Genomic DNA, 12,790 nt, shown 5'->3' on the forward strand with positions numbered 1-12,790 from the left:
CCTCTTCAGTTTAACATACTACGTCAGACAAACACTTTGTACCTGAATTACTCTGCTGTCATGAAATACTTCTCTTCTGCAGTTACAAAACTGCACATTGCCTGAAAGCAAAGGACTTCCAAGGACAAGCAAAACTCAAGTCTATCTCAATTCCTGGTGCTGCCCAATTTAATGACATGTAATACATTTAGCATGAAAGACGAGCTCATTAATCTTACGTCAATGTTCTGAAAGGATCATTCATAGTTACATAAATTAACGGGACACTGTTATTAAATAATTATCACGCTACTTTGCCACATGATTCAGAACAGATAATAACAATTAATCACTGTGGGCAATACAACTGCAATTATCTTAACCACGTAGGACTTGCCTAAAAATATAATCAGTAATTAAACTCATGATCAAGCAGCACGAACTTACAGTAAGGTCACAATCAAGTTTTCTACTTATGTGGCTGTGATAAAAAATGGAAAGTAAAGCTTAGAATGCAGCAGGCACTAATGTAAAAACCAGAATTTAGTGTAAGATCTAGACCTTCCAATCTTCTACTTCTGTCTATGCCTTTCTTCCCACAATGCAAAAATTGAGGTAGGTTAAAACTCGATGCAGGACAGTAAGCGAGGCTTTCATCTGCAGTGAAACCTTCCTTTCCTTCTTTTACAAAATAAACACAAAATTACTAATGCTGAACACAGGTCACAGACAGTGCCAGATAGCCCAGCAGAAGCCACAGCAGATCTTTTGCTGTTTGGTAATGTCCTTAAGATTTCCATCACGCACTTCTTACACTGCTGACAGGCCTTCCCCTTCATTTTCTAACAACAGCATCTCTTTAAAACATTTGCCAGCATGTGAAATATTAGTCTTGAAAGCAAGAGAAACATGGCTTGACATGGGTTATGTCACACAGTACAAGAGCATAAAAAGGTTCCTTGCTTTCCCAAGCCTGTGACAGAAGCAATCAAATGAATGCCTTCACCTGTACAACTAACTATCGGTTTTCTTTTCTTTTACTTTACTGCTTACAATTAGCTTCCCCTTGCTACTATAAGCTCGTGTTCTTTCCCCAGCTTTTGGATACACAAACAGGATGCAGTTCTAGTGTTAAGACCAAACAAAACCTTCTCCACCAGGTCTCCACACCTAGACTGTACTTTACAGCTCTCTTCATTCAAGTCATTACTTCCCACAAAACCTACTGCTTCCAATTACTGCAGCTGGTCCTACCTCCCTAGTTAAGCAGAATTTGAATGTTAGTTTAGTCATGCAAAGAACAGTGCTAATCTCTCTTCAGTGTGTTATTTTAATATTAAAACAAACACCCCATGATACATATTCACATCTGCTGTGCTGCAGAAGAACACAGAATTAAGTATAATGGAAATATTTAAAAGTCGCTACATAGCATACTGAATATTTTACAGTTAAGTAAACTGAGGGGCTTTTCTTCTTTCAGTGGTAGCCTGATGGGGAAAAAAGCACACTGAAATCCAATAAACTTCAGACTCCCTTCAATTGTATTGCTTTGATCTCACCACAAGTAATCCTACCTTGTTCAGTAACCCAAAAAGCCTAATTTTTAAAAAGCACATATATTTTTATTTTAATGTGAAAGTGTTATTGTTTTAAAGGTAAAAATGTGGGAGACTATTGACTTTGCAATGGAGGAGACTACTCCCTTGAATTTGGCAGCTACGTCTCCCTATGGTCTGGCAAGGAGAATATTGACTCAAGAAGCAGGTGGCCTGAAATCTGAAGAATAATGAAGCTTTACAACGTAAAAATGGTAGTCACAAGCTCGGATGTCATTTTTGAGAACAATTAACTTCTTTTCTTTTGACCAGATCAAGCAAATGATATTGCTAATTAAAATATTACACTGTAACTTGATATGTAAATTACTTAAGATGTAGTGCAGTAAAGTGTTTTTCCACAAAATTCAGACTGTCTTTCTTCCGGTTAGAACAATTTCATACGTGCCCAGAAGTTTCTGCGGTCAGTTTCAATGAGAACGAAAAGCCTGGCAATTCAAAGTTAAAACTAAACCCCTCTCTCCATTTTCTCCTATCCAGAATTAATGGTGTGTTAAGAACAAAGGGTCAATCTTGGATTTGGCTTTCCTGGATACTGGTGGTTTGTGGCATAAGCTTCACGTAAGGACCAGCTTTTTCTACAAGGGTATATCCAGAAATCAGAGTTTCCAATCACTGTAAACTATCCCTTTCTGGGGAAAAGGGAGTTTTCTTTCACCATTTTTCTCTCCTAATAGACCTGTGCTCTTTTTCCATATATGTAACATAAAGCCAGTCTCCATAATGCCCTTCTCAGACAAAAAGCCAAGAATCTAAGCTTCAGAAACACAACTGTGCAAACTATTCTAAAGAAAGTCTGCTTTCAAGAACAGTTCCTCTAAAACAATTATGTCCACCCACTTGCATCCACCTTTTCATAGCACCTGCTCTAAATGAAATAAAATTCTCCAAGTGATACAGCTGCTCTGATAAAGCTGCTGTTTTGAGGTTTCTCTAAGCACTAATGCCACCAAAAGAAACTCGGAGAACCTCAAAAGTCTCAGATACAACATAATTCCCATAATCTCTCTGCCACATAGGAAAAGAAATGGGGAAAAAAATAAATAAAAAAATGAATAGAGGTAAACATTAAAACGTCTTTGAACTGAGTGGTGCCTTGATATATTGCATTTTTACATACATATTGTACAATATTCAGGCTCTACAGGCAATAGACAAGAAAAAGTTTTTTTTCCCCCCTCAATGGACAAAATCCTGGGACTTTTGAACAACAACCCTTCATTTTAGACTATTTCCTTCCCATCTCTATTTACACTTTTGCTAAGAAGTTCACAATAATTCTACTTCTTCACACTAGAAATTGCTTGGCCTGCGGGGAGCTGGGAAGGTAAAGATTTACAGTCACTTCATAGCAACTAAATGAATCAGAATCTGAACTTAAAGCAGAGAATCTGGAATCTACTCCAGGTAGCAGGAGTACCTTTGGATCAGCAACTGACTGGATGCAGAGAAAAATTCCAACTGATACTAGATTAAATATCTGTAAAATCAAAGCAAGATTCAAAAAAGGACTGCTTATTTCACTGATGTGAATGGTGCTTAATTTGTAATTGTATAGTCTTATATAAAACAGATAGTACTACAGACAATATCAAGCAGGGAAAACAGTGGGAGCATCCCAACAAAAGAACTATGAACAGGGAAGAAGAAGAATGGTAACCTGAGATATTTTGAACAGATTCAACAATTCATATCCAAATGAATGTCAAATTCATTGTTCAAATTTGACCAATTAGATCATATTTTATCAGGTTCATAGGAAAGCTCTGTGGAGAGAAGATTTTTCTCTGAGCACAAACCCAAACATGTCTGAATACCACTGCTTTGCCTAGACACTCTACTGTTGGTTTCTAGGGACTATTGAGGTAAAGCTGGAAATATCCCAGAACATAGTTTTAAGCAAATGTTTGGCACTGACATAAAGCATCATGTTTATCTGCAGTTTTTCCTAAAAGTACAGGAGAGAGATTTACCAGCATTTGTGCTACATTTTTCACTGGGTCTTAGCCAAAGAATAATTGCAAAGTATCAAGGAGTTTTCTATAAGTCTTCAATTCCATGACACAAAGTATCATGTTCAATCTGTACATATGACTACAGACTGCCCTAGAAAAAGGTTTCCTCCTCCAGTATTTGCAGATGCAACAAATTCCAGTACCCACACTTCAAGACTTTCTATCAGCTATGTAGAAAGGTAAGCCAGTTCACATTTACCTGCAGAGCAGAATCTCACAGCTCCAAAAGAATAAATGGAAAGTCTCCAGGACACTCAACAGACCTATAACACAACTGCATTCACTGCAGGACTCAACTCACACAGTATTTCAGAGAAGAGGCTTCAGCCCAAATCCCCTGTGTCCCAGGAGTACCAAACTAAGAATTACTAGCTATTCAGAAATCAGCCTTTCCTTATTTTAAACACAAATATTAGCTTTGAGACCAGTACTTCCTGGCAAGTAACTACTCCACTGAAACAAATGCATCTCCAAAGAGCTGCTGTCTCCTTCTTGCAAGCTGGATTTTTCCAAAAAAGTGTATGCTCTATTAGAAATAAATGATTATAACTTTTATAATGCTAAGCAGCATGCATCATCAGAAGACTGTTCTGTAAAACTGTGAATTCTAAAAGGAAGATTACTTAAATCATAAGGTTTTGGGTTTGTTTTTTTTTTGATGACGTGGGGAGGTGGTTGAGTCACCATCCCTGGATGTGTTTAAAAACTGTTTGGATGTGGTGCTCAGGGACATGATGTATTGAAGAGTTGTTAGAGTGAGGGTAATATGGTCAGGCTGCAGTCGGACTTGATCTTTAAGGTCTTCTCCACCTGAGCAATTCCATGATTCTATGTATACTGCCCTCATAACTGACAGAGAAGCAGAGTTCTATTAAGCTTTCTGTTTGATTGTTTTTTGGTGGATATTTTTGTTTGACTCCAACATCCAGACTCTCTTCAATCCAACTGAAAGAATAAATCCATTGAAACAAAAGTAGATGATAAAACATAAACATGTAATTTTTAAATTACACATCTATTGATAACATCTTTCAATATTTAGCAGTTCTTTCTAGGCATTCTGTGCTGTTAACAGCCTACGTTATTTGGAATGCTATATTCAGTTAATAAACATTCAAAACAAACACTGTCTGACATGAAAATACCAGTTCTTGGCAGAACACATTTCAGTTCGTCACTGTGTATGTTAAGGGAAGACCAGCTTTTTAACTTGTTAATCTTTTCTTACTTGACCATATCTCTGTCTCAGGAAGAAAAGAAAAAGTTTCACATATGAAACCAAGCTTAGCTAATGATACAGAAGTCTTAAATGATGTCTGAAGCCCGACAGAGAAGGAAAAGAAGGACATCACTTTGCTGCTGAGGTGGAGAGGTTGCTTTCTTGTTCCCCCTAAATCATCAGGTTCAGGTTGAATGAAACAGTGAACAGTGTGCTACCATATCTTTAAACAGCAGTCAGAAATACAAACCAAACAGCAGAACAATGCTTTGCAATAGACTTGGAACATGAAAACTATAAAATGTCTCTTTAGTGCTCTGTTCAAAATAGATTCAGTAATTGAAGTGACAATACAGTCTTTTCTCTCAAAAACTGACTAGATAAATGGGAACACCTCAACTTTTGTCCATTTTTCCTGTCATTATCTTGGCAAATTTTTTCCTCACTCACTGCAGGAGCTGCTCGCTCACTACACGCAGTGCTGACAATGGAAAATACCTAAACCTGCATCTAAATTAAATGGAAATGGCAAACAAGGATACCACTGGGCAATCATATCAAATACTTCTTTTTTTATAACTACCAGCTAAGCAGCCACTCCACCACCAAGTTCATACCAGAGTCCAACCACTCATTTCTGTTTGGGAAACTGTCTTAGACACAGAGTGAAGCTGGCCAGGCAGCTGTTCTGGTGGGTATCCTTGTTCCCATCCACAGACTTCTATTTAACTTTAAAATAACACAAAAAATAAAACACAGTACAGCACACACACACACCTCACTACTGCCTTCTCTTTTTCCCCCCACCTTCAAAGACAAAAAACCAACTAAATAAAAGGAGCTGTGGTTCTAACTGGCTGACATGGTGCAAAAGGGGAACACCAGATACTTTATTTGGTTTTGATGTTAAAATACATGTACTTCAAATTGAAAAACTTAATCAGTCTTTTCAAAAACTACATTAAAAAAAAAAAGAAAGAAACCCACAAAGTCATTAGAGATCTTCATTTGTCTTCTTAAAAAATGGATATAAATATTATATATCACAAATAAACGTTACTAACACTCACACATATTCTAACAGAAGGAAAATAGGTAATATGTAATGGAAGTTCCAGCACTCTTGCCTATATCACAGGTCAGTTCTGCTCATTTTGCTCTTCTAGGAAAGTATAAAGTTACAGAACTAAAAAAAAAAAAAAAAAAAGATTGCGTATCAGATCTTGTGATGTGCTGCCAAATAGTCTTCCAAATGTCAGAATACACAACTCATCCAATGACAAGTAATAAAAATTTCCAGGAAAGCATCTTGGCTGAAACCAAAATGTCTGGCATTCATTTTCATTAAGGACTTGGGAAGGAGGAGCTGGGGGAAGGAATTCTACACTCCTACTTTCCCCAAGAGCTTTTCAGAGTCATTCTGTAAACTAACACTCTTCCTCCAATGCTGAAGCACTATTCCTAACCATAAGTAATACCGTCCAAAAATGCCATGCAACTAAAGACATATCACACCTATACCAAACTCTAACAAAATCCATGTGTTAATAAAGATCTTGAACAGTCAGCTTCAGGGCTGATGATACAGTTCGGTGCAATTATTATATTAACAATCTAATAAGTTGCACTTCTTTTTTTTTTTTTTTTTTACCTTGAAAGTGTTTCTGTAAGCTGCACAAAGCCAGCGTATGCCAATTCAAAGGCACCCCTGTGCCTCGACTGCATCAGATGATGTTTAAAGTAGTCTCCAATATTTTTGACCTTAAAAAAAAAAAACAAAAAAAAACAATAACAAAGTTACATGGAATTATAAACAGACAGTTCATTTACATATGCAAGATACTGCAGTTAAGAGCAGTTCTTCCTTTGCTTGAACAGACCACTGGCAAAAGTAAAAAACACTTAAAGAATAACAATTAGCACATTCAGTTCTTCAGGTTTTGTCCTTAGAAGATCACCAAAAAAATAAAGAACATAAAAGTAGCTGCTTGTCCAGGAGGAGAACATTCAGATTTTCAGAAAAGGACAGTCCTGATTTTCAGAGGAAGCAAATTCAGAATCTTTGCTGGCCATCAGTCTTAGCCTAAAATCCCAAAGAAAATATCTACTACATGGTAACAGCAGAAACTAACATTTACACAAATTTATCAGAAAATACATCCAAATTTCTAAAGAGTTGCACCAAAGGAAACAAATCTGTCTTAGTGAACTACTCTGAAGGTGCCTCAACTCTGCGAGAATGTCTGTGACTACTAGAAACAATTTTAAATAAAGAAATTGTATATATGGAGTAATGAGAGCTACATTTGGAAATCTAAAAAATAAAACATGAAATGTCAAGATTGAACTTTCACTGATGACTACCTTCTACAGTCCTACCAAGATAACCAAGCTTCTAACACTGTCTGGGAGCTTACAGTGCCACGCTGTCTCACTGTACACAAAATGAAATGTTTCTTTATTCCAGAAAAATGAGTATCATTAACTTGCAAGGTTTAACTCAAACTTCCACCATCATGTGCTTAAAGTAATAACACATCTCATTTTACTATGCAAGATTTTCTTCATGAATATTTTGTGAGCTCTTCAGAAACAAGTTCTTCAAAACTTTTATATAAAACCAAGCATTAAATCATATCAAGTTTCCTATAAAATTCTTATTCTATCAGCTATAAGCTTAAACACTTCAATAGTCTGACGAGTAATCAGGATGTCAGAGGAGTTAATGCCATATGTAGCTACAGTTTTCCAACCATTAATTCATTTTATCCAAACAATGAAAGTACAATAGTTTAAAAAAAATAGAGAGATCAAATGTATTACTTCCTGCAGCTAAATCCAGCCTAAGATAAACAATAATTAGAAATATCTACGGGGCTTCAGCTCTCTCTCCTCGGTTCAGGAATAAGAGCCTTTTTTTCAGAAGCAACTGACACACAGACAGACCAACTCTCCAGCTGTATAAACAAAACCAAACCAAGAAAACCATCCACATGCAAATCAAATCACTTTCCTGCTCCACCACCACCCTTAATTATTTTTGGTATAGTATGGGATACTTTTTTTTTTTGTCACATAGCTTTCAACTTACTACTTATATTTCTGAGCTTATTTGCAACAGCCACAATGATCAGATTACATCAAACTGAACTCTGGTATATTCGCTTTCATTCATATTCTGGGGTTTGAAGAAAAAGAACTGCCACGACTCTTTTCTTACAAAAAATGACAGAGGAAATTGCCTCAGGATCCATGCTAACTATGCATTCCAAACTTAGAGGATCCATGAGCTTGGCATTCTTACTCCTCCAGGACAGAATAGCATTCAGCTTCCCTGCATCATAAAACCAGCTGCTCAAATGTCAGAATGGAGAATAAATTAAGGAATTGTTTTTCTCCACATCATCATGAAGACTCACAGCAACTGTAAGAAAAAGTGACCCCACCTACTTTATTTACACAGGAAAGAACACTCCAAGATAAAAACATGCAACTATGCAGTGGAAAGCAAATATCTTAAAGATGTTAGATCATCTTGGCTAAATACCAATAGTATGACAGGTTAGTCTAACAAAAGAACTGACAACTTACAGGGCCAAACTTGCTGGACAGAAGTCTCCATATTCAAGACATACACTCAGCAGAGGAGATCCTGACAGTGCTTTAGGAAATAGTATATTTGTACCTTATTTTCCTGGTGATTAGATGCCACCCAGTCATCCTGTTCTCTAGAGAGAACTTTTCCAACATATTAGAAAAAGATGGCTGGTACTGAACTCCACATGAGACACTTCACATTAAGAACCGGGGAGAAGATGACTTTTGCTTTGTTTAACAGCAAACAAACTGTTCCCTTTTAGAACAAACACCAAAGCAGCAACTGGGGTCACACTTGCACTAGCACAAACATGGAAGAACACAGAGGTTTGTCACTATGGGAAATCTTCCACAGACTTGAACGTTCCAGCACAAGACCCAGACTGTCAGGGTTAACACAAGCAGAACCCCTGGCACTGGGACAGCACCAAGTCTTCATTTCTGCTGTCTGTTTCTGTTCACTTTGGCACATGGTTCAGGAAAGCTTATCTCCCAAAATTATCTTAAAACCTTACATCTGAGATAAATAGGAGTTTGAGGAAGAACTTTAAACACCAGGCTTGGAGCACTGTCTCATGATGGTCATGGGACAACATCAACAGAGTCTTTGTTAGCTATCATTTTGATCACTTGGTTGCTAATGGAACAAGGAAGGCCGTTTGCATGATTATCCTACCAGGCGCAGCTTTGGATCTGGCAACTCAGACTTTCTGGGTTGGACAGAGAAAGAAAGATAGAGCAAATATTTGAATGGAGAGATACCATCAGGCATACAAGGCATCTCCTGTATCTATTTTTAAAGTCAAAAATAGTCAGCATGACAAGGGCTAGACATTAATAACTGCCAATTTATATTGAGAATTTTGCAACTCCTTTCTAAGTGAATCTCTACAGAAAGCAGATAAAGAAATTCAGAAGAATCAGTGCAAAATGTGACATTCAAACACCACACAAACCAAATCTGTAACTCAAACTGCCAATGTAATATTGTCCCAACTTCCAGTAGGAAAATCAAGTAACAAACAAGTGCTGATTGTCTATCAACTTCTCCTACATGGGAACACACCACAAAAGGCAACATTTAAGTGCTAGTAATGAAGAAATAAAGCCAGAACTAGTTGGCGAGCACTGTTATCTTCCAAGAAGCACAGTTCTTTTGTGACATTTCATAATGTAGACTGAAAGATATTCTCATTTCATTTGCTTGCTTAAACAGAAAAAAAGACACCCACAAACCAAAAGAGAACACGCAAATTCAGAGCTTATTACAATACTTAGGGTGAATACATTAGAACAGTTACATCAAATCCATAAGGTATAGCTTCACACAGTTACTGATCTGAACAAGGAGAAAGGCGCAATGCTTGGAAGGGAGGCTTTGCAACAGATTTTTCTCAACATTTAGTTAGCCCCAATTCAAGGCAATTAGATCCAAAGTTTCTCTTGACTTTCACAGCTCCATATTCTTAAATCCCTAGGAACTTACAGAACAAAGAAAAAGATGGACAATTGCAAAAGAAGGGTGCATCTGCATAAGACACCAAAATCCAATTCTATTTATTTCTCAACACTGAAAAATTGTTTTGTGGAAGTTTTAAGTCACAGAAGTTCTGGTACTGATATTTCCAGTAATTTATGATGAAATATTCTTTTTTTATGATAAGGTAAGGCCACTTACAAAAGAGTAAAGTGAAAATGGATGTAACTTCCCCTATAATGTTGGTTTTTTTTCTGCTAATGCCCACTTTCTAAATAAAAATGGAAATACTACAGTAAGAGCTGACTCATCTAAAATAGCAATTCCTGTTTGACTTGGAGCAGAGCAAGGAACACAGAAGTAAAAACACTTTATCTGCTCTTATCCACCTTCCAGACCTCTACAGCAGTACAAGTAAAGCTGTAAACTAGCTAGGAAACAAGCAGGCCAGAGACAATGCTAGAATAAAGATACTAATACTATTTCTCTGGCACTACAACGTGAGGTAACACAAGAAATTACACCAGCAATTACACTGTTATTCATTTTAGGATAGAAATTCACAACACCAAAAACTACTCACTTCCCATTGGAAAGAAAAGAAGTTAAAAAATGGAGCCAGTTCATAAGATTTTTAACAATTCTAACATGCAATTCACATATCTGCATATGTATAAACATAAATAAGTTTTTATGCAGCCTATAAATAACCGAACAATAAGAATGAATATTTCTTCAGTTTTTCTGCTATGTATAACTCCACTTACTTGTTACTACTTTAAGCATTACGCCTCCTGCATACTGCTGTGTCAAAAACACATTGTTAACCACATGAGCGGCAATAAAAATACTTTTTCATATTTAAGATAGCTCTATTTAAAAGGAAAACATTTTTACAAATGGTCTGCTTTTCTCCATTCAGAATATGAAGATTTTTTTAACGAAAAGTATTTCCCTACCTGTTCTACAGTAATCAACCCATCTGAAGGTTCAGTTGAAGCCTGTGTAGGCAAAAGTTTACACAGTGTCCCTAACAGCAGAGATACTTCCTTCATGCTTCTCCAGCAACACACGAGTACCATCTGAGCTGTGACGTCACATATGTGACTTTCTTTACCTTAAAGACAAAAAAAGTCAAGAAATATAATAGTCTAACTCCAAGTTCTGCGGCGCAGACTTGTAATTTAGAATTAATTTAGCTTGATCTTCTTATAAAATATAATTCACTACAAAACAATTCAAAACCAAGTAGCACAAAAGATAATTTAGTTCTGTTGACCCCAATACAATTCTTGGAAGTTTTTATCATATTTAACTCTGTTTGGATATGAGAGCAATATACAACTTTACTACTGTTTTAAAGAGTGGAGACCTTTTGGTCAACATCAGCATTGCACTGCATATCAAACTGTACAAACATCACCAACTTTGTAACTAGGCTCCAATGAACTCTCATACCAATCATCAATCCACCACTAAATGGTTTTTTTTTCCCCCCTTTTCTTTTTAAACTCAGATGCCCCCATATGCCCAGACCTCACACACATTTTAATGCAGCAGCGTCATCTAGTGGACATTATGTGAGTGTAACGTAATTTACAGATATTTTCATGAAACAAAACATATGGGCCCCCAACAAAAAAAAAAACCACCCTGTTTTATATGCAGGAAAATATGTGAGGAAACAAACCTCATCTATTTGTCTGTAAGACTTAAAAACCTAACATAAACTATTACATTTTAAATGTAGAGATATTTTGTAAATATATGCAGGCATACAGTAAATATACTAAAGTTTCAAACTAAGATGCAAAGAGATAAAAAAAAACTGCACAGCTGCTATTCACTAAAATAGGCAAATATTACTAAACATTTTATCCAAGGATACAGCTTCAAACAGTTTTTGCTTATGTAATCCTGTGCAACAAGTTTTACCACACGAATATATTCCCCACTAGCCTTGTGTACACTGGAGAGCAAAATCACACTAACACCTTTCAACAAGCAATGTGTTAAAGCGTTTCTTGACAGAAGAGGTGTTAAAGATTACCTGGCCAGTGAAGTTGGGGCAATAGAATCCAGGCCAATATCAAAACAACTCATTTACACATGTACTCTAAGAGAGATTAACCACAATCTCCCAGAATCATAGTGAATTAGTCTTTAAAACCATGCCCATGAATAACTAGCTTCTGACAAGTTTACTGAAGAAGTGAAACATTATATGGAGAAAATAACTTTCAACTTTGATCACCCACGTAAAATGTCTGCTCTATAAAGAATAACTTGATTTAATTATTAATACAGTGTTTGATTTACCTTTCATTTCTGTGCAAATATTTTCCATTGGCTTGTGGTCAGCCAGCTTTTCAGACTGTATTTTGCAGTGTTCTTTCAACATTTTTGCTTGCAAAAAATAATCGTTTGTGTCCTGTGGCTGTATCTCACTCAGAATCATCTGCAGGCGATCCGCAGTTTCTACACATTAGATAAGAATATTTAAGTTCTTTCCCTTTTCTTCTTTGTTTGGTGTTTTTTTTGGACTTTCGGTTCTTCACACAAAGGTAATTTATTTTAAGTAAAAAAGAAGGCCATGAGCAGTAAAATTTAAAACTACATTGACTTCGAAGACCTAAGAAGAAAGATCAGACTACACAGTCACCTTTTTTGAAACAGATGCAATAACAAAATCTGCAAAGGCTTATTCCATTTAGTGCAGAAGGCAAATAACCTGTATCAAAACTTAAAGGAATGGCTTCATCTTAAGACATAAAATAGAAATTTAAANGTGTGAGGAGTTGTTTCCTGAATTACAATAAGAAACAAAGACATCAAGAGCTTCAGATTTTACAGAGTTCTTTTTGTCTGTTTGTTTATTTGTTTG

The 12,790-nt window shown here is 36.3% G+C and overlaps 1 protein-coding gene across 8 annotated transcripts in view; it reads right to left on the reverse strand.

Annotated features, from left to right (window-relative positions):
* THADA (THADA armadillo repeat containing) overlaps window positions 1-12,790 on the reverse strand; it is a 147,563-nt gene that overhangs the window by 114,992 nt on the left and 19,781 nt on the right. For 7 of the 8 annotated variants that reach the window (XR_001553893.2, XM_015857461.2, XM_015857459.2 and 4 more), the window contains exons 20-22: window positions 12,226-12,384; window positions 10,866-11,023; window positions 6,484-6,593 (exon numbers count right to left, since the gene is read on the reverse strand). Coding sequence is in view for 7 of the 8 variants with exons in the window: in XM_015857461.2 (XP_015712947.1) it covers window positions 6,484-6,593; window positions 10,866-11,023; window positions 12,226-12,384 (427 nt within the window). In the remaining variant the exon portion in view is untranslated. Of the gene's footprint in view, window positions 1-6,483; window positions 6,594-10,865; window positions 11,024-12,225; window positions 12,459-12,790 lie in introns of those variants that run through there. The other variant, XM_015857466.2, reaches the window with a different exon arrangement.

The sequence above is a fragment of the Coturnix japonica genome, chromosome 3, assembly GCF_001577835.2.
Source record: "Coturnix japonica isolate 7356 chromosome 3, Coturnix japonica 2.1, whole genome shotgun sequence".
Classification (NCBI taxonomy): domain Eukaryota; kingdom Metazoa; phylum Chordata; class Aves; order Galliformes; family Phasianidae; genus Coturnix; species Coturnix japonica.